Raw genomic sequence first — 27368 nt, forward strand, 5'->3', positions numbered from 1 at the left:
TTTTAAGTGGGATGGTGTATTGATAGACTAAGGTGTAGCCACAAAACACTGGAACTGGAGGAGTCTGGACTATCTGTGAGGTCCAATACTCCTGGAGCTGAAGTGATATGTCTGAGGACACACAGAGAGTTCTGGCTCAGCTGGGGACTGAATCCAGGTCCCTGGAATTCCAGGCCATTACTCTTTCCCCTCCATTATATTTCCCAGAAGTTCCCTTCTCTCCTTCGCTTCATTCTTCTCTTTCTTTCAATTCAAGAGGATATCATACTTCCCAGAGACAGTATAGCCAAGCTGATCAATATATGTAAATCAGTCAGAGTTTAGCTCACCGTAAGAAGGGTGGTTTTGGTTAATAAGTGACAGATATGTGACTTCTGTAGAGTCTTAACAATTTGGTGTGTGCTTGGCAGTAGCAACTATGGCAGATTCCAAATAAGAAAGTCATTGCCAAGTGGGTTAATAGCTGGGTTGACTTAGTGCACATGTGTCAAACACAAGGCCCGCGGGCCAAATCCGTCCCGCCAGGCCTTGCAATGTGGCCCGCACCGCGCTGTCATCACTGCACTCCGCTGCGTTTCCATCACAATGACAGTTTATGACTGTTCAGTAAACCATTCAGCCCACGATTTAGGCTGGATTTTAGATTTTGGCCCCTTCTCTGATTGAGTTCGACACCCCTAACTTAGTGGATAGAACACAGGCCTGCGGACTGAAGGATCCTTGGTTTGATTCTGGTCAAGGGCACATACCTGGATTGCAGGCTTGATCACCAGTAGGGGGCATGCAGGAGGCATGCAATCAATGATTATCTCTCATTGATGTTTCTATCTCCCTCTTCCTTCCTCTTTGAAATCAATAAAAATATATTGGGGGAAAAAAAGTTACCCCAAGTAACCCCAACTCTAAAGTCTTTTGCTAAGCAGGTTAGTGTGGATAAATGCAAATGACAGGTGATCTGTTATTTTTTTATATTTCCATATTGTCCTTAAAGTGCTTTCTCACATGAGTCTGTCCACAAACTCAGAAGATAGTTAGGGATTACTATTATCTTCATTTTGACACACTTGTTCTGATGATACCAAATACTGCATTGCTTCATTCATAAAGGTTGTGGCATATAGGCAAACCAGTTAAGGACCATTAGCTGGTTTCTTTAGCTGTTTTGCATACACACAAACTGTTGATAATCTTAGCTGTAGTATTTGGATTTTGTCACAAATGTGCTTGGAGTTAAGAGAGGAGCAGATTTCTGAATATAAGTGTGAGCAATGCTTATATTCCATTTTTACCTGCCACTAATTTTGCTGTATACTAGAACATACCTTCAGCAATGAAATGAACATAGTTTTCAGTGGCAGCATCTGTCCTCAGCGTGATAAGTAGGTTGTGTTGTGGTGCATGGAGTGTTTTTAGGGAGTACTATCACAATGGGATCACGTGAATGGTGTGGACTGGCATGTGAAACCTGTTTGACTATCTGTGGCAGGCACACTGCCTACCCATCATCAATGGGCAGTCTTTTCCATCAGTACCTTTTGATTCTCACTATTTTACTTTATTTTTATTCTTACCTGAAGATATTTTTCCATTGATTTTTTTAGAGAGAGTGGAAGGGAGGGGTGAGAGAGAGACACATTATCTGTTTGCCTCCCAAACACACCAGGGGACTAAACCTGCAACTGAGGTACGTACCCTTGACTAGAATCAAACCTGGGACCCTTCAGTCCACAGGCTGATGCTCTCTATACAATGAACCAAACAGGCTAGGGCATGATTCTATTTCACTAAAGTATTTCTTCAAATCGAATAATGATAACAGTGGTACAATATAAAAACAGTTATATCACTACAATAAAATGTAATTATAATAGTTAACATTTACATTCAATGTTAGAAACTTCAGAAACTTTACAGCTATTCTCTAACTTTAATTGTGCTGTATAATTAAACTTGAAAACTACAATATTTCCTAAATCACTATCACTTGACTCCTTTAAAAAAAGTATTCAGACTTTGAGCTTCGTGAATATATTCAGGAGGCTTCTCATATGTGATTGAAATAAAATAAATTTAATGGAGCAGAGTATAGATAATCTTACTAATTTCATTTTCTGGTCTCTTTGGATATTTTTAAATTAGAATTCACCAGGAAAGGTGTGTAGGAAACTTTGAGCATCTATCACATAAAGAAAATTAAGAAAATATGGATAACCAACTATAATTCTCCTTGTACTCTATAATAGTAGACTTGTTAGGAAACTAATTTATTTGTTAATAAAATGATATTGCTTGATAATAGATCGAATGTAGCCTAATGTTCTTTGGTAAGCTACTAAAATCCCATTTCTATAGTTTTCCCCCATAGATAGCACTTAGGCTTCCATAATGTCATTTAACCTTCACCATAACCTTATGAGATATGTGTACTCTTGTGTTGTAGCTAAGCAAACTGAGCTCCAAGAATATTAAGTATCTTAAATTAAAAATTACTTAATTACTACAGTTTCTTAATATAAGTGACAGAGCTGGAATTTAAAGCCAGGGTTGTCTAACCCTTTGTCTGGTCTCTTCTCCCAACTGCTTTACAATTTGAACACAGAGATGAGGGGGAAGTAATATGAAACTCCAGCACATCTAACACTAGCAGTTAGAAAATTTCTGAGGAAAAGAAAGCATTTATTTCCCCTCCTACCTCCTCCTTTTCAGAAAAATAAATGATGACTTCTGTTACTGAGATCAAGGTACTGGATTGGAAACATCAGGAATCTAGCTGATTTTATTATACTAGTAGTAGCATTCATTGACTGACAGCCTACATGCCTAAAAAGACTCACAGGCACATTCTGTATTGACTGCACAGATGTTTTGTAAAATCTGAATTTTAAAGCTTTCGGATGGAGTAAAATATGGTCAGGTTTCCCCCAGTCACCACCATTCCCTATTGTCCCATACCTGGCCCACTCATTCACATTAGGCAAATCCCTGGCCCATGGAGGTACTCGTTTTTGTGACCCTGGATTAGTTACTGTGATTATTTCCCCTAGAAGTTACTTGCTTTACCTTTTGCTAGTGCTCTATTTTTTCTCCTTATACCTTAGATATTTCAGAAGGAAAATGAGGGAAAGAGAAGAGGGAGAGCTGGGGACAGGGTCTGAAATTTCACATAATGTGGCTAGAAAGGTCTCACTGGGAAGGTGACATTTGCTTAAAGACCTGCAGAGGGAGAGCGCGTGAACCTATCTGCAGGGAGGGTGCTCCGAGCAGAGGGAACAGCAAGTGCAAAGGCCCTTTGGTGGGAGCATGGCTGGCATGTTGGAGGAGCAGCAGGGTATCTGGAGTGTAGTGAATAACTGAGTCACAGGAGAACAAGGTCAGAGAGTTTAGGTGGGGAAGGGAGGGCACACTTAGTAGCTCCCTAGACCTCCCTGCATGCACTGTGCTTACACTCTAAGACTAGAGAATGTTGAGCAGATAAGTGACATGATACGCCTTATGTTTGCAAAGGATCACTCAGGCTGCTGTGTTGATAGTGGCCCTTACATGGTCAAGGGCTGAAGCCAGGAGACCTGATCAGAAGCTGTGCAGTCATTGAAATGAGAAAGGATGGTGGCTTGGACCAGGGTGCTAACTGAGGTGGTAGTGAGAAGTAGTTTGATTCTAGATATCGAAGGTAGAGATATTTTGAAGGTAGAGGCATAGAAGTGCTGACAGGTCTGGTGGGGTTGTGAACTGAGGAAGGTTAAGGTTTTCTGTCTGAACTACTGGAAGAATGGGAGTTGCCATCAATAAAATACTGTAGTCTGGAAACTTGAGGTTTTCCATAGCTTCTCGTTATGGGGAGAGGCTTTTGGAAGGCAGAGACAGAGAGAGAAAGGGCTGTGTATTAGGAAAAGGAGACTTAAGGAGGAAAGGCCATGCATGTGAGAAAAGGCTGTTAGAATACAGAGCATGGGAGATCTGTGTGACCACAGGGGCAAAGAAAAAGCCAATGGGAGTGGTCTCTGTAGAGCAGTAATATTGGTCAGATATGATATGTTATGTTCACTGTTTTCTGAAGGAAAAGAGTACTATGACTCTCCTCCTAGGGATATGGAATACCAGAACGTAAAGATGTAGCATTCCAAATAGTCCTAACTCTTGTCATCTTTCCCTATAACTGATATTTTTCCCCTTCAGGTTTCATGAGGTATTATAGGATAGTAGAAAATTTATGGCTTGCAGTTATTTATTTTTGTGTGTGTTTCAAATAAAACTGTATTTACAAAAATAGGAAGAGTGCTAGATTTGGCTCATGAGCAGTGGTTTGTCAACTCCTATAAGTTATGAATTATGTTAGCAGTAAGGTGAGCCCCCCAAATCAGGGGTCCTAGTAGAACACAAAAGATACTCAGGATCCAGACAGCAAGGCAAATATCTTTACTCCTGCACGCACAGGGTCTGGTGGCATGCACACTATTTTTTACTTTTATTGAGGTGAAGTTCATATAAACCATTTTGAAGTGAACAATTTGGTGGCATTTAGTACATTCACACTGTTTTGCAACTAACACTTTTATTTAGTTTCAGAATATTTTTATTGCCCCAAAGGAAGCCCCAAACTCATTAAGCATTTACTCCCCATACCCCTCTTGTCTTAGCACCCTGGTGACTTGTGTATTCTGAACCATCCTTAAATCGCAGGTATAGATCACGCTTGATCATGGTAAATGATCATTTTAATGTGCTGCTGAATTTGGTTTGCTAGTTTATATTGATATTTGCATTTATGTTCATTAGGGATATTGGTCTGTAGTTTTCTTTTCTGTTAGTGTTTTTTTTCTGGCTCTGATATCAGGGTAATGCTGGCTTGGGAGTGTTCCTTCCTCTGATCTTTTGGAAGAGTTTGAAAAAGCTTGGTATTAATTTCTAATATTATTGTTTGGTAAAATTCACCAGTGAATCAATGCAGTATTAGGACTTCCTTTATTGGATATATATATTTTTTATTATTATTACTGATTCAATCTCCTTACTAGTTATTGGTCTACTTAGACTTTCTATTTCTGCTTGATTCAGTCCTGGTAGTTAGAATGATTATAAGAATTTAAAAACATTTTTCTAGGTCCAGTTTGTTGGCATACGGTTATTCATAGAACCTTCTTATGATTCTTTATTCTGTAGCATCAGTTGTAATGTTTCCTTTTTCATTTATAATTTTTATTTATTTTTTCCTTAAAGTTTTGCTAATTTCATCTTTTCAAAGAACCAGCTCTTAGTTTGGTTAATCTTTTGTTTCTCTGTTCATTATTTATTTCTATTCTAATTTTCATTATTTCCTTCCTCCTGCTCTCTTTGGGCTCATTTTGTTCAACTTTTTCTAGTTCCATAAGGTAGAAAGTTAGGTTGTATATTTGGGACATTTTTGCTTAACATAGGTGTTTATTACTACTTATTTCTCTCTTACAACTGCTTTTGCTGCATCCTATAAATTTTGGTATGGCATGTTTCCAATTTCATTTGTCTCAAGGTACTTTTTTATTTACCCTTTAATTTCTTCTTTGATCCATTGGTTTAGTAGAGTATCGTTTAGTGGCTCCATGCACAGGTTCATGCACCTATAGCTGAAGGTGGAATACTGCGGCCCTGCGAGGAATCAGGCTCCTTTCTTTCTGGTTTTGGGGTGCATCACCTGAGAACTGCTGCTGCCCAGTCACCGCAGCTCAGCAGCTTCTGCATTGAGTGTGTGCCCCCTAGTGGTTAATGCACATCATATGTATGTACCAGCCATTGGACAATCAAACTGTCACTTAGACTTTTATATATAGAGATAGATATCCATGTATTTGTGAATTTTCTGTTTTTCCTCTTGTTATTGATTTCAGTGTTCTTGAATTTGCTAAGAGTTGTTTTATGGCCTAACAATCTATCCTAGAATATGCTCCAAGTGCACTTGAGAAAAATGTGTATTCTGCTGTTGTCAGATAACATTTTCTGTAAATACAGGTGAGGGCCATTTGGTTCATATTGTTGTTCAGATGTGCTGCTTCCTCATTGATTCTGTTTGGATGACCTGTCCATTGTTGAGACTGGGGTATTGAAATTCCCTACTAGGACTGTATTGTTATTTATTTCTCCTTGTAGCTCTCTTAGGTTTTGCTTTATGTACTTAGGGGAAATACTTCTTACACATTCATATGCAATGATTCCTTTCATTGCTGTTAATAAGCTGAAGAACTCTTCTAGTTGAACCCTTTTCATGCTGTGTTTGTATGTGCATATGGCTAGAGGAGAGTTTCAGCATCATTGACAAACCTGTACTATGCTAATGAGCCCTAACAGTTTTGACAGAGGGGTGGGTGTATAAATACAATATTTGTAATTATTGTGTTTTGATGTAGGGTCCTCTTTATCATTATATAATGACCTTTTCCTCTTTTACCATTTTTAATTTAATGTTGATTTTGTCTGATATAGTTACCCCTGTTTTTTGTTACCATTTACTTAAAATAACTTTTTCCACCCCTTCACTCTTTTAAGGATAAAATAAGTCTCTTAGTGGCAACATGTCATTGTATCTTATTTTTTATTCATTCTGCCATTTTATTCATTCTATGTCTTTTGATTGGAGAATTTAATCTGCTTATGTTTAAAGTAATATTGATAAGTAAGGGCTTACTATCATAATTGAATTAACTCTTTTGTAGCTCCATTTAAAAAATTTCTTATCCTGCTGTATTTGTGTTTTGATGTCTTCTTGTATTAGTATGCTTTGACTTCTTTATCATGTTCCTTTGTGTAATTACTAGTTTTTCCCTTGTGGTTACCATGAAGCTTATATATAAATATCTTGAAACTAGTGGCCTGGTGCATGAAATTCATGCACATTAAAAGGGAATTAAGAGGAAATATTTTAATATTTCTATTTGCCCTTTCTCTATAATAGAAGTGTCAGAGATAAAGAAAATTAGTAAAATGTGTATGAAAACCTCCCTCCTGTCAGAGTATTGGGACCTAAAATCAAGTCCCTACCCACCACCTGCACGTGCTTCGATAATGCAGAAGACCCAGACCCGGCCGGCCTTACCCTCATCAAGCCCCTGAAGGTGGGGGGTGCAATCTCAGGTTCCTTGTCAAACCCCACCAGATGGGGGGTTCGGCCTTAGGTCCCCTGGCCTGGTGCTGGAGAGGGGGTTGTGGTATGAGGTCTCCTGGCACAACCTGAGGTCCCCCGTCAAGCCCCTCTGGGGCGGGGCTGCAGCCTGAGGCCCTTGCCCCAGCCAGGTCCATGCAGCCTCATGTCCCTGCTGTTCAGTCGTGACATTACGGTGTCCTGGCTAATTTGCATGTTCCTGTATTATTAGATTATAACTCCTTATTTTAAGTTAATAGTAACTTAATTTCAATACAATTCCTAAGCTTTATACTTTTACTCCTCCCCCTCACCACTTGGGTTATTGACTTACCATTCCTTGTATGTGTAACTATTGTAATAACAGATTATTGTAGTTATGGTTATTTTTTGTTTTTTTTCTTTAACTTTTAAACTAAACCATTACCATTGACTTTTATACTAACCTATGTTTTTATGTTAATTAGTGTCCTTTTACTTATACTCAGTGAACTCTCTTTAGTGTTTCTGATAAGGAAGGTCTAGTGAATTTCCCCAGCTTTTGTTGTGTGAGAAAGCTTTTATCCTTCATTTCTGAAGGTCAGCTTTGCAAGATAGTCTTCTTGGTTGACAGTTTTTTTCTTTTTCATATGTTGAGTATGTCATCCTGTTCTCTTTTGGCCTGAAAAGTTTCTGTTGATATGTACATTAAGAGACTTATGGGGTTCCCTTGTATACAACTCATCTTTTCTCTGGCATTTGATAATTATAATGTGTCAGCATAGCTTTGGACTCAACTTATTTGGGGGTCTTTTGGGCCTCTTGAATTTGGATGTCTATTTCTCTCCCCACAGTTAGCAATTATTTTAAATATGCTTTCTTTTCCTCTTCTGGAATTCCCAGGCTATTGTTTCACTTTTTCATTCAATTTTCTTTTTGTTCCTCTGACTGGCTAATTTAAAATGTCTTATCTTCCAGGTTGCTGATTCCCTGGCATGGTCTAGTCTGCTTCTGAAGCTCTGTACTGAATTTTTCCGTCTAGTTATTGTATTTTTCAGCTTTAAGATTTCTGTTTGGGGATTTTTCTTAATGGTTTTTGTTGAACTTCTCATTTTGTTCACTCATTATTTTCCCAATTTTGTTTAGTTGCCTGTCGATGTGTTCTTATAGTTCACTAAACTTTTTAGAGAGGATTATTCTGAATGATTTGTCTGACAGGTCATAGATCTCTATTTCTTTAGGGTTATTAGTGCTTTATGAACTCCTCTTAGTGGTATCATATTTACCTGACTTTTCATGATCATTGATTTATGTTGATATCTGTGTACTTGAATTAGTGGTATTTTCTTCCAGACTTTGTTGAAGAGCTGTGACAAAACAAATCTGCAAGTTGGCTCAGTTTGGGTTGTTGGATGTGTCTGCTACTAGAGTCTATTTTGGGTTGAGGCAATGGTTCAAGCTCTGAGGTCGTGTGCCACTGGCTGAGAACAGCTGCATAGGACTATTGGCCTTTGTTCTCTGTCCAAAAGAGGCTATAGAATAGGCTCTGTAGTTGCCTGTACTCTGTGGTCAGGATTACTACTACACTGTCAGGACTGTCTATACTCAGCAGTAGGTGGGGCTATGAATTAGCTGTGCAAGCCTGGGTCTCATCCTGCTACTTCACCAGGGTAGGGAAGCTCACTGTTAACCAGAATCAGGTAAGAGTGTACACTAGATATCTTGGTCAGGTGAGGCCACAGTTTTTATCTGCAGATAGGAAAAGCTACAAGCTCTTCAAGTGTCACTGTAAGCAGCTCTATTGGATGGTAGGGCAGTCTGAAGGCTGTATTCAGCAATGAGTGAGGCTATGAAAGAGCTTCTCTGCCCAGGTGCAATAGGAGAAGCAGCTTCAAGTCCACTAAGGTTCCTCATTTGTGGTCTTCAAACTCACCTGTGCTCCAACTTCCCTGGCTGAACAGGACGACTTGTTTTGCTCTAGGGACCATCACTTTGCTTACCTGCCTCTCAGCTTGAGCATTGCTGAGTAATATAGTTTCCAGGTAATAGAGCCCTTCCTGTCTGGATGAGCATTGTGAGGGTTCACTTCAAGCAACTTAAATGTTCTTGAACAGACTTTTTAGTCAGGAGGGGCCAGAAGCTAGGTCTCAAAGTGTTTGAGGCTGTGACACTCATTTCTTTAGCCTGGGCATGGGCAGATCAGGTTCCAGGATTGACAAAACTTTTGGAGAATTTCAATCAGGCAGGCCTGCACCCCACTGGGTTCCCTGGTCACACTATGCCACCAACTTGGTTCTGCAGATGCACAAAGCTGCTCAATGGGGCTATTTTTTGGGCTTTGCAAGTACCAATGCAGTCTGCTAAGATCTGCATGTTGGTTGTTGGAAGCCCCTCCCCTACCACAATCAGATTCCCAGTGGTTGAGTCCTGTAGATTCTCTGCAATCCCTGCGGGGTGAAGCCAAGTAAGGGCTCCCAGGAAATGACCCACAATATTCAGGGGTTTGGATGTCACTAAAGGCTCAGGGGAGACCTCTCTGTGTGATGCTGTACTGGACTGGGGGCAGTCAGCCTTGGTCTTTGTGGTGCAGGGCGTACTTCAGCCTAGCATCCCGTCTTCTAGGATTCTCTCATTGGTGTCTTGTCCATGAATTTTTGTTAGTTGGAAGTAAAATCAGGACTGACCTATGTTACCATCTGGGTGACATCACTTTCTGCATATATTGAAGAGAGAAATCCTTAAATATATTCATTAAAAACTAGTTTACAATTAACTAATGCACATGGTCACCAATTTGGTATTGTATTATAGAACCATCCTGGAGAACATGTCTTTGATCCTGCTTTGATTTCCCACTAAGTACCCACATCTCAAAATTAGGAGAGCTGGCCTTAGGCTGATAGTAGTTAACTAGAATTCCCATCTGTAAAATGAGGAGTTGAGACATCTCTCCTACAATAAACTTTAGGAAGTAATATGCATACCTTTTGACAAAGCAGTTCTCCTTTTGGACATCTATGGCAAATGACCTGAAAAACAGAAGAATTTATATATAAAGATGTCTCTTACAGCACTTTTTTTTTTTTTTTACTTTACAATTGTGAAGCAGTCTAAATGTTTGTCAATAAGCAACTAATACTGTATTAACTAAACATAATTTGACAACTATTATAAATATGAAATGAAGTTTATTTCAATATAGAAAATGTCTAAACATTTTCTACATTGAAATAATACAACACCACTTCTATAATACAACACCACTAAGTTAAAATGTTAAAAGTAGCAAGATACAAGTTTGTGCACATATTTGCAATTACATAGACTAGAAAACTATATATAACACTAGAGGCCTGGTGCACAAAATTCGTGCAGGGGGTGGGAGGTGTGTCCCTCAGCCCAGCCTGCACCCTCTTTAATCTGGGACCCCTTGAGGGATGTCAGACTTCCCTCTCACAATCCAACAGCTTGCCTGCCTGCCTTCCTGATGGCCCCTAATGGCATATGCCTGCTAGCCTGATTACCCCCTAACCACTCCCCTGCTAGCCTGATTGATGCCTAACTGCTCCCCTGCCAGCCTGATTGCCCCTAACTGCCCTCCCCTGCAGGCCTGGTTCCCCCCAACTGCTTCTCTCCTGCAGGTCTGGGTCCCCCTCAACTGCCCTTCCCTGTAGGCCCGGTCACCTCCAACTTCCCTCCTCTGCTGGCCTGGTCACCCCATTTGCCCTCCACACCCACAATTTCCCTCCCTCTCAGACCTGGTCCCTCCCTCCCATGCTGGCTATATTGTGGTGGCCATCTTGTGTCCACATGAGGCAGCCATCTTATGAGTTGGAGTTATGGTCAATTTGCATATTACTCTTATTAGATAGGATAAAGGCCTGGTGCACAGGTGGGGGCTGGCTGGTTTGCCCTGAATTGCGGTTCCTTTAGGGTGTGGTGTGGCCTGGGCAAGGGGCCTGGTTTGCAGGCCAGCCATGCCCCTTGGTGACTCAAGTGGAGGCCCTGGTATATAGGACTTATTTATCTTCGATAATTGAAACTTTGCAGGCCAAGGGGGGCGGAAACCTTGGTTTCCTCCATTGCCGGGGAAACCCAAGCCTCTTCATCACTCAGTGGCCACAGCCATTTTTGTTGGGATTTATTTATCTTCTACTACTGAAACTTTATAGCCTTGAGTGGAGTCAATGGCCACCCAGTGTGTGTGGAAAGTTTGGCTTCCTCCATTGCCAGGGAAACCCAAGCCTCCTGCTTGCTCCATGGCCACAACCATCTTGGTTGAGTGAATTTGCATACTCACTACTGATTGGCTGGCATGACTTGTAGGTGAAGCGGAGATATGGTAAATTTGCATATTACTCTTTTATTAGATAGGATAACTGTTTAAAATTGGATAGTAGTATAATTTTACTGTACTACTTTGACAGTGTCGACTTCTAAAAGACATCATTCAAAATTATAATAGTGATTATTGTCATTTTATTCTTGCAAATGATCAAAGTTGAAGTTCATAATTGCACACATAAATGTAAACACTGCCAACCATAAGAGGTGCATTTTTTTTTTTTCTGGTGTGTTTCCATCTTTGTGGAAAAAGAAAACCTGAATTTTTTTAAAAAAATGTCTCTTTACAGGTATTCCTTTGCCCAAAGAAGATGCCATTTCTGCCCCCTTGATCTCCAGCTCACCGGTGAAAGAAGCTCGGGAGTATGAAGCACCCCCAAGCGAAGAGGAAGATAAAATAAAAGAAGAGCCTTTGACTATCTCTGAACTGTCATACAACCCCAGTGCAAGCCTGCTCCCCACCCCAGTTGACGATGATGAGATTGACATGCTCTTTGACTGTCCATCTAGGCATGAGTTGGAAAGAGAAGACCTGGATTCGTTTGAGGAACTAGAAGCAGATGAAAATGCCTTTTTGATGGCCGAAGAAGAGGAGCTAAAGGAGGCTCACCGAGCTTTGTCGTGGAGCTATGACATTCTGACCAGCCACATTCGGGTGAACCCACTGGTCAAGAGTTTTTCCAGGCTCCTTGTGGTGGGCCTGGGGCTGCTGCTCTTTGTATTCCCCCTGCTCCTCCTCCTTTTGGAGTCAGGTATTGATCTCTCCTTCTTATGTGAAATCCGCCAGACGCCAGAATTTGAGCAGTTTCACTATGAGTATTACTGTCCTCTTAAGGAGTGGGTGGCTGGCAAAGTAAACCTCATTCTCTACATGCTGGGTTGCTCATAAATACATATCTCATATGACTAAGGGCTATATTCAATATTAGTGATGTGTTTTTCTCAAGCAAATGCCTGGTTCTGAATGGTCATGGAGCCATCAACACGTATTCCTTACTCAAAATTGATTATTCAGGCCTTTAGTTAGCTTTCCATAATTCACTGCACTTAATAAGTTTAAATCAAACACAGTAATTTCAGTTACAGGTCAGGAAGATGGCCTTTAACCCAAAATGTTTATTTTTATTATATCACAGGCAGACTCTTTATCTATTATAATACATAATACATTGAGCTGAATTAGATTTCCCGCCTTTTTAATAGTTATCATCATTATAAGATATAAGGTTCAGGATCAGAATTTTAGTCAAAATTCAAGAGAAGGTTTTTGAATATAATCCTTAGTAAAAACAATGTCCTCTAACCAATGCCTATACAGTTAAATTAATGCTGGGTTTTTGTTTTTTTAAAAATATTTTTATGTGTTCAGAATATTTTGGTAAATTTTTAGCAAAAAAGAAAAAAAAAGAAGCCTCCTTATTGTACAGACTCTGTAAGACTAATGCACAAAGGGTATTGTGGGAATTTTTTAATGTTTTGGCCCAGGTTTGTTTTTAAAAATATTTTTGGATAAAAAAAATCCCATAATTTGTTGTTAGCTGCATGTGAGATAGAAAATAGGTAGAAAGACTGTAGTAAGTAGGCCCTAAAATAAATGATGGAACTGGAGGATGTAGAAACTGAGCATCAAATGGACCACAGGGTCCATTTTCAAAAGTATTTGGATGAGAGGACTTGTTACTTTCATTTGCATTCTGTCCATATATTTTGGTTAAGGAAGCAAAACTTTAAGAAGTCAAAAGATATATGCCAATTAATTGCATGTTATTGTACATTTATCTGAGAGTGGAAGCAGATGTTGGGCAAGTAGCAAAAACTGTTTTGGTGAGGCTAGTAGGCAAGTGGTGGTAGGAAGGTGATCTACCCTGTTTCCCTGAAAATAAGTGTCTTATATTAATTTTTTTCCCCAAAGTTGTACTAGGTCTTATTTTCGGAGGATGTCTTATTTTTGGGGAAACACGGTATTTTATGGAAGTGATGGTGATGCAAGGTATTGGATAATGTAAAAAACAGCACACTCGCTGTCCAAGTTGACATGAATATATTTAAGTGGATCTAAATAAAAGTGGAGAAATGTTAAGGTACAGTTTTGGTTCCTCATGCCATTCATTGTGTTTCTGTGGAAGGAATTTTAAAAGAAGTATGTGTATGTGAGAGAGGGGTGGGGAAGAGAATGGATTCTGGCTTTTTGATAAATTCCAATTATCTTTTGTGATAGTAATTATATTCCTTTCCTGGTTTCCTTAAGAACTCATTCATAATCGGGGCTCTCATTAAATGACATATTTCAGCTTTGGTGAAGTAGTGAGTCTCAGGACAAGGGACAAATGTTCTAGAACCTTCCTTCATACCATTAAATCCATGGCAGAAAGGCTCTGATGCCTTCCCAGGCAGCTTAATGAGCAGTCCTGTGGTGTGAGTGAGAAAGGTAAGAGCAAGGAGGCTTGGGATTTCTCTATGAATTAGGAATGTTTCATTGCCTTCATTTACAAAGAGACTGGGCTTCCTGTAATCTCTCCCTAACTCCAATGGGCACTTCAGTTTTATATTAGCATAATCTCCACAATTGTCATTCCAGTTTTACTTACTCATGGAGCTCTGAGTGCTTTATTAGATATTCAATTTTGAAAGTAAGTTTTAAAAGTCAGCTTATGAAGCCTTCAGTTAAGCAAACTTATAATATTCATTTGCTATTAAGTTTGTTCTTTTTCATGTGCTTTCTTTTTGTGTTTTAATGTTTCATGCCTGAAATTGGATAAAAATATATACACGTATATTTTCTATAGTTCATTTTGGAAGTTTGCAAATGAACAGCTTTGAAATTGAAGTTATTTCCCCCCCCCCCCCCTTTTCATATGACTTTGAAGTCATACTTTCTATAAAAGGGCCCACCAGTCTCTCTCTCTCTACAACCCGCTTCTGATTATGCTTCAATTTCTGACCATGTCAAATCATCTAGCCTTCGTCCTTTAAAGTAATACTTTTAAATTATGGGAGAAATATATTTCCCATCATAAAACATTTAAAAAATACTGACAGGATAAATATCACATGTAGTCCAACCATGCAGATCTATATTAACTAATAATACATTTATTATTTTTACATTTCCAGCTAACATCTCTTTTCTCTTAGGCAAAAATCTTGATTATTGAATAGAAATACTTCTAAGTGAAGGAGTTGACAGGATAGAGTCCTCTCAATTTTAACAATAGCCACCAAAAGTAAAAGTAAGATAGAATAAGAGCCATTTTAGGAAATACCACTTAAGTTTGGTAGACAGTCACCAGATGCCTGAATGAACTGAGAAAAAGACTGCTTCCAAGATGGAAAGTATATAGTAATATAGTGAGATACAGTGGTCAAAGCAAGTGTGTGAGTATATGTATTATTGGCATATGTGTTTATATATAAATATGTGTGTGTATACACTCCACTGATATGCCCTTAATACACAGTTGTGTTTACTTTTCCCCAAATGAGGAATTTGTGATATTATTATTCCTTTTCCCCTCTATTATCACAGTGGATAAAACAGTCTCATGAAAATCACTGTGTGTACATATCTAATTATACACACACACATATGGCAAATACATATACACACACAATCTTGTCTTTAGTGCTATTGCAAGTTGAATCATGAAAAAATGTAGGTAAAGTATCGTATTTCTGTCTGTGCTTGGAACATGTAAAATGTTATGTATTTGGAATTTATTTTGTGGCTTGTCTAATATTTATAAAATTAACTCTGGGAAGAATTCAAAATGAATTGATTTCATTGAAATACTAGGGATATGGGGGCCACGTTACCTATAATTGGAGCCTTATCTTTGTATAGTGAAATTTGCATTTCTATGTCAACATTCAGATTGTTTTATATGTTAATATGATGGCAGAAATCCCTAATAAATGTACTCTGGGGAAAAATGTTTCAGCAATCATTTAGTTTTATTCACAGCAAAACTATATAAATAGCCTGTTGGAAACTACAGAAAGGTGCCATCTAGGACCATGAAATGAGGTCACCCTTGAATGGTGACTGTGTGAAAAAAATGACAATGGATGGGAGTAATATTTTGCAGAAGCCACCCTGGCTAAAAGCAGGAATATTGGGTGTCCTGGAAATACACCCATCTGAGAGACAGCTATGGCTCTCAAAGTAATTAGAGAAACAGAAAAAATAGTGTTCTGCATGACAGGAGGAGGAAGGAGGAAGGATTTTAGTGTCACTATTTCTGCCCAGAAAAGGGTGTCTTCCTGTGCTAGGAATAGCTACGCAGCGGCCTGGGCTCTGCAACACTTGCCATTCACCTTCTCCTACCTGTTCACGGCCCTGGGAGAATTGGACTTTTCTATTCTACCCCTGTCTTCTCCTCCACACAGCATGGCCCTCTGCTTTGGTTTATCACAAAGCTAAAACTGCACACCTGACAGTGAAATCAGAGGGTTTTATTCTGCATGAAGCAAAAGGGCTCTGTGCTATAGGAACACGTGTCCAGTGGAATTGTACCCCAGCTGTGGTGGCCTCTTAAGTCTATCAAGTTCTTATCTCTCCCCCCCTCAGTTTTATCGAGATATAATTGACATATGACACTGTATTCGTTTTAGGTATGTATGATTATATTGCAAAATGATTAAGTTTAGCAAATCCACTACCTAACAGTTACAATTTTTTTCTTGTGATGAGAAATTTTAAGATCTAACTCTCTTAGCAACTTTCAAATATGCAATACAGCATTATCAACTGTACTCACCATACTATATATTATACCTCGAGAACTTATTTATCTTACAATTAGAAATTTGTACCTTCTGACCCCCTTCATCCATTTCATCCATTGGAGGTGTGCGGGGTGTGAAGTCTGTCAGGTTCTAGTTCTTACTCAGCAGTCCCCAGAAGTTCAGGATCTAGAGTAGAGGCAAAAAAGGGAATCTTTGGTTAGTGTTCAGGCATGAGCTGACATGGACCTATTGTCCCAGCTCTAGTACCTTTATTGAGGGTTAGTATCTGCAGACTGGAAGTCACACAAAATGGCCTTTGGCCATTTTTATTTTGTTGAGTGTTCCAGGCTTCCAACCAACCTTGCCTCTTGATAGAAACCCTTTTCTCATTCTATCATTTCTTGCTCAAATAAACAGAAAAAATATTTCTTAAACACACATTCCAGCTTGGAAGGAAAGTACTGGGGAGGAGCTTCCACCTGTGGGGTAACCTAGGGATGGTTATGATTGATGCATTTGAGACTCTTTGGGCCATCTTTCTCTTCTGGGTGGAGATACTGTGCTAAAAGTCCCTGCTTACTTGTCCTCCTGCTTCTCTCTCTCTCTCTCTTTCTCTTGGACCTGCTTTTGGGCATCCAGTCTCCATGCAGTAAACAGACCCAGCAGGACCTGCCCGTGGTGGGCCCAGTAAGGACTGCTCTCCACAATCCAGCCTCGTTTGTGATGGGGTGGGTAAGTCTGGCGAGCCTTGCCCAGTCGGCTCAGCTGTCGTCACTTCAGAGAGGACGAAAGAAGCCTCACTTGGGCCTCAAATCCCAGCTGTGTTCTCCAATCCATTAATAAAACTGATTTTATTCCTTTTTTGGCCAAAGTGTATTATTTATTGGGTACTGGGGTTAGAAGGAGCAAGATATACACTAAACACACTCAAGAATGTTCAGGATCTCTGCAACCTTCAATGTTGCAAGGAAGGAATGGAGAAGGCTGCTCCTGGTTGACCCTCAGGCATCAGGGATGTCTGCCATTGACCTTGGCATGACGTGCCTCGCAAATGGATGAGGGAACTTGGGACCTAAAATCTTAGTAAAGATCAGGGCATTGATTGGAAGCATGCATCTCTACTCTTTACCTATGGCTGATGCTTACCCCAATATCACTTTGGAAAGAGAACCAAGGCCACTTTCCTGATTATAAAGAAAAACTCTTAGTAGAATAAAGGATAAGCTTTGTGTGAGTACCAAGTATTGAAGCAAGTCTTGCAAATTATAGCAGCTCCTCCAATTAATACGGATCAACTGAGTCTCATCTACAAGAATTATGATTTTGATAATTACAAGGATTTTGTTTTTATGTTCCAAGGAAAATACCTTTCAAGGAAGAAAACAATTAACATACTAGAGGCCTGGTGCATGAAATTTGTGCACAGGTGGGGGGTGGAGGGAAGGGGAGTCCCTCAGCCAGGCCTGCATCCTCTTGTAATCTGGGACCTTTCAGGGGATTTCCAACTGCCAGTTAAGGCTGGATCCCATAGGGCAGTGTTTCCCAACCTTCTCTCATGATGAGAATCACCTGGTGGAGTTGTTAAAACACAGATTCCCGGATCCCAACTAAGAAGTGCTAAACTAGAATTTTTGGGAACATATAGGTAAAATTGTATACTTATCTAGTGCTCTAAGACAGATTTTATATACAGAGCACTAAGTTAGGTATGCAATTTTATCTATATGTTCTCAAAAATTCTAGTTTAGCACTTCTTAGTTGGGATCCGGGAATCTGTGTTTTAACAACTCCACCAGGTGATTCTCATCATGAGAGAAGGTTGGGAAACACTGCCATAGGGATCCCTGCGGATTGGGGCCTAAACTGGCAGTCAGACATCCCTCTTGCAATCCAGGACCACTGGTTCCTAACTACTCGCCTGCCTGCTTGATTGCCCCTAACTGCTCACCTGCCTGCTTGATTGCCCCTAACTACTTCTTCCTGCCTGCCTGATCTCCCCTAATCACTCAGCCTGCCTGCCTGCCTGATCTCCCCTAACTACTCTGCCTGCCTGCATGATCACCCCTAACCACTCGCTTGCCTTCCCGATTGCCCCTAACCACTTGCCTACCTGCCTGATCACCCTAACCACTTGCTACCTAACTATCTGCCTGCTTGCCTGATGCCCCTAACCACCTCTGCCTGCCTGTCTGCCTGATCACCCCTAACCACTTGTCTGCCTGCTTGATCGCCCCTTACTGCCTCTGCCTGCCTGCCTGATGTCCCTAACCACCTCTGCCTGCCTGTCTCATTGCCCCTAACCACTCTGCCTGCCTGACCACCCCTAACTACTTGCCCGCCCACCTGCCTGATCATTCCTTACTGCTGGCTAGGGGGTGAGGCCAGCTGGGGTGAGGGTCCGTGGTCTTTCTGGTGGTTCTGCCTTTTTGGTCACTGGTCTTATATAGGATAAACCAACATTAGTTTCCACTCTACTTGGCAATTAAGTTTCCACTCTGCTTGGCAGTTCTTAATTAAGTGAATAGCTCAGTGTTCTGGTTAAAGCATCATTCTCCTGTAATTTCCTGGGGAATCAGCTTCCTTCCACCCTGAATCAGCCTGAGTGTCCTGACAACTCTGAACTGCTGGTTTTGCTGCTGCAAACAATGGTGAGCAAATAATTGTACTGCTCCCTGGTCACAGGATATAATTTTTTGTACAAACCAGGACTCTTTTGAGAGTGAAAGGGGATATTTTTAATGATTATGTCACAACAACAGGAGTCAACTAGAACTGATTCAGATACTTTTCTGCCATAAGGCTTTGCCCAATTAGCTAGATGCCCTCTTTTAACAATTCCTCAAGCTTGGTCCTCTAAAATATTGACAAGGTGAAATAGGAAAGGATTATTGCTTTATAGTCATAGTTCTCCTACTTGCCATGAAGAACCAGATTAAAGTTCACCAAAATTAATTATATCATGTGTTTTAAAGAAGTCTTTTGGCATCAAAAATTTAATGCTACATAATTTATTTATAATGTTGATTTGTTTGATGTGAGGCAGGTAGAGTTAGAATGATCTCAATGTTGCTTTCACCTCCGTAGTTATGAATTTGACTTTTCTGAACTACACACAGAACAATGATGACTTGAGCAAATGATTCACTCTAAGGACACTCAAGACCGAGTTGTTCAAAAGCCAAGTTGATCATTTATCATTAGAAGTACCAGTCAGTTTGGCACTAGTTTGCTGGATATTCCACCCCTGCTCTTCCCAGAACATAAACTGTAATGTGAACCCAACACTATCAATGAGTACAAGGAATCACAGATGGAAAGCTGCCTCTCCAGGCAGTCTGCCCCAACAGACCTATCTCAAAAAGGCTGGGAATGCATTATATTCATTTTATTCCAAATCTCCCATTTTTGAAAATTTCTTGTAGTAGAGGCTAGAAGGGGATCTTAACACCATTTCCTCATCATCCTGTGCACAGAATTAGACTAAGTTTCCCAGGCTCATGTACTTAGGCCTGACAATATTTCTGATTTGTGGCCACTGGAATTGAACATGAAGTGATCTGTATCACCTCCAAGTTCTGGACTAAGTGTGCACCTCCATTTGCAACTAGATGTCAGCACCTGTAGTGACTTTGAAGCTACCATTTTAGGATGTTGGAATTACCAGCAACTTAGAATGACTGTGTGGAGCAGAGCCTCCCCTACCTCATCCTAAACTTGTTACTTGAGCAATAAGCAATTTCCAAATCCTTTGTAGTCACCACTCCTTTCCCCCAGGAAGGAGACTATAGCTGAAAGAAGGTATAGGAACAGCTCAGAACTGGAGTTTCCTGGGAGATTTCACAAGAGAATCACTGTGCAGAGGGGAGATATGCCTTCTGTGACTGAGAATGCCAGACCTTGGTAAGGACCTACCTTTAGGCTAATATATCTTATCACTTTTGCTTTCTGGGGCTCAATTGAAACATCATGTACCGTATTTTTCGGACCATAAGACGCACTTTTTCCCCCCCAGAAGTGGGGGGGAAAAAGTCCCTGCGTCTTATGGTCCAACTATAGCCTACACATATACTTTAAAAAAAAAGTTTTTTTACTAGCCCGGCTCTGTGTGGTCTCTGTGTGCTTGCCCAGCTCTAAAATGGTTCTAAATGCTGCTGTTTACTTTACAGGGTTGATTACATGTGTTTATGACTGTGATGTTGGGTTTTAATGCACATAAAATATTTTAGGACACTATTTGTTTCAGAATCTTTTTTTCTTCATTTCCCTTCTCTAAAAACTGGTGCGTCTTATGGTCCGGTGCGTCTTATGGTCCGAAAAATACGGTAGTTAGAATCAAAGGTAGTCCACCTGATGGACACAATCACCCCTGGTTGAGTTTTACTGGATTCAGAAGTGATTTCATGGATGTGTGACCTGTGAATTTTATAGATTGTGTTCTCTAGCATTTGGTATAATGCTTTGCTCTCACCATCCTGAAATTCTTAATAATTCTATATTTGAACTTATATTTTTTAAATGTATTTTTATTGATTTCAGAAAGAGGAAGGGAGAGGGAGAGATAGAAACATTGATGATCACAGAGAATCACTGGCTGGCTGCCTCCCACATGCCCCCCACTGGAGATCGATCCCACAACTCTGGCATGTGTCCCCAACTCGAATCAAACCTGGGACAACTCAGTCCGCAGGCTGATGCTCCATCTCCTGAGCCAAACCGGGTAGGGCTGAATTTATGTTTTTTTTTTTTTTTTTTTTTTTTAAGTAAAGTCTGATGAAACAATGAAATGTACAGAAGATCAGTCAGGCAACAGTGGGCACCAGAAATGCTGAGCTGTTGGCCTGGTTGCCAGGCACAAACACATGCATGGGTTAGTCTGAGATCCTAGGAGTCCCTGAGGGGACTCTGCACCAGAATCTGAACCTGGATTAGTGAAGGCAGCTGCAGCAGAGGCCGGCCCTGGGAGATAGGATCTATTCCACATAGGGATAGCACTAAAACCTGTTGAGGGAGGCAAGCTTGCCCATCAATCCCTGGAGCCCATCCTGAAGCATCCGCACAGATGTTAACTCTCTAGCCTGAGCACCGGTACCAGATCTGCCACCACTTAGTAAACACTGTCTGTAAGTGTACACATGGGCATTACAATAAACTATTAAGAGTTATTAGAATTCTTCAAAGAGTTTAGAATCTCTGATTTTCAAAAGCACTGCAACATTGAAAAACATATCCACAGACTTAGAAATAGAAATTACATTTAAAAAAATATATTTTATTGATTTTGTAAAGAGAGGAAGGGAAAGAGATAGTTAGAAACATCGATGAGAGAGTCATCGATCAGCTGCCTCTTGCATACCCCCTACTGGGGATATGCCCACAACCAAGGTACATGCCCTTGACTGGAATCGAACCCGGGACCTTTCAGTCCCCAAGCTGATGCTCTATCCATTAAGCCATTTGGGCAGAAATTACATTTAAAGATCCTTGCATTTCATAGAAATAAACTCCACTATTTTCACATAAAAACTTGCGTGGACCAATTATTAGCAAATATACAAATGTAAAATTACCTTTCCTTGTGAGTGAAGATAGAGTACAGTTGTATCCATGGGGGATTGGTTCCAGGCCCCCTCACAGATACCAAAACTTGTGGATGCTCAAGTTCCTTAGATAAAGTGGCATTGTGTTTGCATGTAACCTATGTACATCCTTCTGTCTATTTTAATATCTAGATTGCTTATAATACCCCATAAAATGTAAATGCTACTGAACAGTTGTTATACTGATTGTTTATAGAATAGTGATAAGGAAAAAAGTCTGTGCCTGTTCAATAAAGGTATAACCATCATAGGCCTGACTATACAGTACACACCAACAACTTAACGTTTTTAGAATGTTTTTGATCCATGGTTGGTTAAGTCCATAGATGCAAAACCCATGGATATGGAGGGTTGACTGTGTTAGAATTCAGAAATAGGCATTCTAAATTATTTACAAACTAGAGGCCCAATGCACAAAATTTGTGCAAGAGTAGGCCTTATTTCCTCTGGCTGCTAGCACAGGCTTCCCTCTGCACCTGGGACCTGGGCTTCCCTTGTAGCCCCAGCTTCGTCTGGAGGGTCGTCTGGAAGGACATCTGGTCTAATTAGCATATTACGCTTTTATTATTATAGATAATGAAACAACTTTTAAAATCTCTGCAAGTTACAGGAAATGTCAGAGGAAACATTAAAATGCCATTATATGTATTTATTAACATTTAAACCTACATTCAGACTTATAAAAAACTGATTTGCAAAAAAGAGTTAAATCTTTTGATTTGATTTTATTAAAAAAAAAAAGAGTTAAATCTTTGCAGAAAAATTGCTCTGTAAGAATCAGGAGCTCTAGATACACTAACATTTATAATTCAAAATAATTTACCAGAAATTTATCCTAATGTTGTTGTAGCCTATGAAACTCTTAGCAGCACCAGTAAGAGTTGCATCAACAGACACATCCTTCTCAAAATTAAAAATTATCAAAAAATTATTGGTGATCTTGCATTTGTCAAAAGCAACTGATTAGCCCTAGCCGGTTTGGCTCAGTGGATAGAGCATCAGGCTGAGGACTGAAGGGTCCCAGGTTTGATTCTAGTCAAGGGCATATGCTGGGGTTGCAGGATCGATCCCCAGTAGGAGGTGTACAGGAGGCAGTTGATCAATGATTCTTTCTCATCGCTGATGTTTCTCTCTCTCCCTTCCCGTCTGAAATAAATAAAAAGATATTAAGAATAAATAAATGTTCTCTCAAAATTAAAAATAAAGAGCAACTGATGTTAGTTTATTTGTATCAACTGAAAACGAAACAGCTAAAATAAAAAGTTTTGATGGCCTAATAAATGAATTTGCAGAAAAATGAAAGCTAAAAAATGTTATGATCAATCAAGCAATGGTTGAACACTGACCTATGAACCAGAAGGTCTCAGTTCGATTCCCAGTTGGGGCACATGCCTGGGTTGTGGGCTCGATCCCCAGTTTGGGGCATGCAGGATGCAGCCAATAGATGATTCTTTCATCTTTGATGTTTCTTCCAGTATCTCTCTTTTCCTCTCCCTTTCTCTCTGAAATCAATAAACCTATGCTTAAAAAAAATCACGATATTCATATACTAATGTAATAAAATATAATTATTTATTGTATTATATAAAATAATGGAGCCAAAATATTGGGTTTTTGCAATATGTAACATGAATGTTGATACTCCTGTATAACTATTACCCTTTTATGTTTTATAAGTAATAAATTATTTTAAAAGGAAAAACCTTTTTATTTTAGTACCATTAACTGCATTTCTCCCCTATATTTTGACCAAGGAGATCCACATTTTCATTTTGTAGTAGGCGCTGCAAATTATGTCACAAACTCTAACTGCAGTAAAAGAATGGCGGGTGCGAGTATTAGAAGTGAATATTTGATGTTGAGAACTGAAGATTTAAGTGTGAAAACTAAATGCATATGACTAATTCTTCTGTTTTTGACAAATTTAAAACCACCTAAATAATGATGAAGAGTCTGTCTAAAAAGAGGATTTAATCTTTATAAAAAAGTGAGGGAGCTATCTTATTTTGAACTTCTCAAAATTTGGTGATCAGATTGGGTTAAACAAGGTAGCTATAAGTGAAAGACAATAAATGAAAAATTAAAATTCTGCACCTAGGACTTGGTAAAACCTTTTTGATATAAACCTGTGTAATTAAGAGAGTAAATTATCCTAATGATGTTATGAAAATCTTTTGAAGGTCAGGGCATTACCAATTCTTTGCTTCAATAAAATTGAAGGAATAGCTAGTTAAATCATTAGGTAATACATTGTTAAAATTATATTTCATGGAGAAGCACTTCTCCATAAAAGCAATGAGAACACTGAAAATAATTATAAAAATCTACTTTTCCAGAACTCTGAGAATTAACCAAAGACTTGCAAGTAACTAAGGAAATATACTCAAGGAAACCCTGCTGAATCTTGGTAAGATTGGTGAGCTTGTGACATTTTAATTAGCCCTATTTCCACCTCCCTCTTACCATCCCTGTATTACCCTTGAAAACCAACCTCAACGGAGGGTGGTGGAGGGAGTGCAGGAAGAGACACAGACAATAGTTTGAGGAAGGGCTGGGGTTGGGCAAGGCTAGGTGGAGGGGATCATACAGGAAGGAAAAAGGGGGGACATTTATAATATTGTCAATAATTAAAAAAAAAAGAAAAGAAAACCAACAACTTCACAACTATATTAGCTGTGGTAAACAAAAGCCCTGTAGTCACAGGGTAGAACAATGCACTTGGAGTTCTCTAACAGCTCCAACCCGGAGAGAACTGTTACTATTCAATCTGTATGGCAACTTTCTGAAAGGCTCCATTCTCAAATTTCTTTTTATTTCACCTTATTCAGAGCTCCCTCTGTGCACTTCTCAAAAAAATAGTTAGTGGCAATGGTTTACCACTGTAGTTGTCTGATATGAAGATCCAAGTTGAATCTAAAAAGATCTAAACAAGGACAAGTGACTGAGTAACACAGTGGAATAGGAAACCTCAGACCCTCGTTATCCCATGGGGTCAGTGACTTAATAGTATATGGATCGACTGCCTCTGAGAAATCCAGAAACCAGTTAAAAAGGTCCAACAATCCCAGATGAGAATGAAGCCAACTTCACTGAGGCTCAGTATTAAAATCTGTGGCACTCACTTGTCAGAGTCCCTCCCTCCAGTACAGCATGGCATGATTGAGAGAAAACTTCAAACTCCTGAATTCTTCCTAGGGAAGAGATGAAGACTGGAATATAAGTCCAATGTTTTGAGTTTTCATGGAACTGCCAAAGGACCTGGTTTCTGTCATACTTGATCTAAGTGCTGATAAGAACAAGGCAGCAGATTGGCAGCAGTAGAGAACAAAGGCATTTAAAGCACAACAGAGGACAGGACCACAGATAGACACTGGGTGAAGATCCGATATCATAGCTTACTATAGCCCCAGAGAGTTGCTATAATAAAACAAGAGAGAGATACCAATAGGAGCTCCTCAGTAGAATCTTGGAATCTTCTTCAACTAGGAGATTACACATTCAATCCCAGAGAGGACATAAATCCACAAAGGGCTTGAGAGGCCTCCAGAACCTCTAGCTAGCTTAAGTCCTACCTGTATAAGATCAGTGTAAAAACTAGAAGAAGTGGCAGATTTTACAAATGCTGGAACCCAACAGAAGATAAAAAGGAATACAAGGAAAGATGGTCCAATCAAAGAACAAATGAAATATCCAGACTCCAGAACTGGAGGACAGAGATATAGGAATTACAAGGCAAAGATTTCGAAATAACCATTATAAGAATGCTCAAGAATGAAAAGAGAGAACAGATAGACCACTAAGCAAATCAAGAAAATGATATATAAACAAAAGGAGGATATCAACAAAGAGATAAAAACTATGAAAAAGTCTTGACCAGGAAGAAGAAAGAATCAATAAACTCAAAGATTAAACAGTCAAAATTATCAAGTCCAAGAGCAAAAGAAAAAAGAATAAAGAAAAGTGAAGATAGGATAAGAAACTTATTAAGCAGAAAAACATAAAAGTAACTAATGGTAGGCCCAGGAAAAGAAAAAAATGGTCAGGCAGAGTTTATTTGAAAAATAATGGGTGAAAATTCCCCAAATGTGAGGACAGAAATAGGCATACAAATTCAAGAAGCTCGAAGAACTCCAACTAGGAAAACTGAAAGAGATCTATACTGAGATACATCAAAATCAAAGTGTCAAAAATAACAGGCAAACAAAGAATCATGAAAGCAGTTAAAAGTGACTCATCATATACAAAGGAATTCCTGCTTAGATTATCAGTGACTTCCTCTGCAGAGCCTTGAGGTTAGGAGAGAGTGTGATAATACATTAAAAGTACTGAAAGAAAACAACAGATCTGTCAACTAAGAATACTATATCCAGAAAAACTGTCCCTCAAAACAAAGGAGAAATTAAGACTTTCTAGATAATAAAAGCTAAAGGAGCTCAGCACAACTAGGCTACCTAAAGAAAGCCACAAAAGATAGCTTTGCAAATTTAAGACGACTGAAATCATACCCAATATCCTTTCTAACCACTTTGCATGAAACTAGAAATCAGTAACAGGAGGAAAGGTGGAAAATCCTTTGGTAAGATATGTGAAAATTAACACATTCCTGAATAACCAATGGATCAAAAAAGAAATCAGCCGAAACCAGTTTGGCTCAGTGGTAGAGTGTCTGAGGACTGAAAGGTCCCAGGTTTGATTCCGGTCAGGGGCATGTACATTGGTTGTGGGCACATCCCTGGTGGGGGGTGTGCAGGAGGCAGCTGGTCGATGTTTCTCTCTCATCGACGTTTCTAGTTCTCTATCTCTCTCCCTTCCTCTCTGTAAAAAATCAATAAAATATATTTTTAAAAAAAGGGGGCGGGGGGACAGAAATCTTGAGACAATGAAAATGGAAACACTACATACCCAAACTCTGGGATGATGCAAAAGCAGTTAAAAGAGGGAAGTTTTTAGTGAAAAACACCTACATTAAGAAAAGACACACACACACACACACACCTCACTTTTATACTTCAAGGAACTAGAAAAAGTACAAACCAAACCCAAAGTTAGCAGAAGGAAGGAAATAAAGATCAGAGCAGAGATAAATAATAGAGACCAGAAAAACATTAGAAAATATCAACAAAACAAAGACCTTTTTTGAAAAGATAATCAACAAAGCCTTTGCTACACTAAATAAGAGAAAAAGAGAGAAGACTCAAAAAGTAAAATCAGAAATGAAAGAGGAAACATTATAACTGGTACTACAGAAATACAAAGGATCATAAAATACTACTATCAATAATTATACATCAACAAATAGGATAATCTAGAAGAAATGAATAAGTTTCTAGCAATATGTAACTTACCAAGACTGAATCATGAAGAAATAGAAAACCTGAAGAGAAGAAATTGAGTCAGTAAGCTAAAACCTCCCAACACAAAAGTCAAGGACCAAATGGTTTCACTGGTGAATTCGAAATTAATGCCAAAACTTCTTGAACCCTTCCAAAGAGGAAGAACAGTCCAAATGCATTTGATGAGGCCAACATTGCCCAGATACCAAAGCCAGATAATTACTAGTATACTACCAGGAAAAAGAATATGTGCCAATATCTCTGCTGAATGTAGATGCAAAA

The 27368-nt window shown here is 39.4% G+C and overlaps 1 protein-coding gene and 1 long non-coding RNA gene across 3 annotated transcripts in view; one reads left to right on the forward strand and one right to left on the reverse strand.

Annotated features, from left to right (window-relative positions):
• The window catches only part of FRMD3 (FERM domain containing 3), a 212853-nt gene extending 195838 nt beyond the window's left edge, over positions 1–17015 (forward strand). Inside the window, exons 14-15 of one of the 2 annotated variants that reach the window (XM_036433684.2) lie at positions 11722–12183; positions 16796–17015. In XM_036433684.2, coding sequence (XP_036289577.1) covers positions 11722–12183; positions 16796–16809 — 476 coding nt within the window. In that variant the 3' untranslated portion in view covers positions 16810–17015. Of the gene's footprint in view, positions 1–11721; positions 12843–16795 lie in introns of those variants that run through there. The other variant, XM_036433683.2, reaches the window with a different exon arrangement.
• Positions 1–27368, reverse strand: part of LOC118716453 — a 45886-nt gene that overhangs the window by 6463 nt on the left and 12055 nt on the right. Inside the window, exons 2-3 of the long non-coding RNA XR_006741273.1 lie at positions 16244–16342; positions 10072–10116 (exon numbers count right to left, since the gene is read on the reverse strand). This is a non-coding gene — a long non-coding RNA (uncharacterized LOC118716453). The remainder of the gene's footprint in view (positions 1–10071; positions 10117–16243; positions 16343–27368) is intronic.

The sequence above is a fragment of the Pipistrellus kuhlii genome, unplaced genomic scaffold, assembly GCF_014108245.1.
Source record: "Pipistrellus kuhlii isolate mPipKuh1 unplaced genomic scaffold, mPipKuh1.p scaffold_m20_p_12, whole genome shotgun sequence".
NCBI classification, from domain to species: Eukaryota; Metazoa; Chordata; class Mammalia; order Chiroptera; family Vespertilionidae; genus Pipistrellus; species Pipistrellus kuhlii.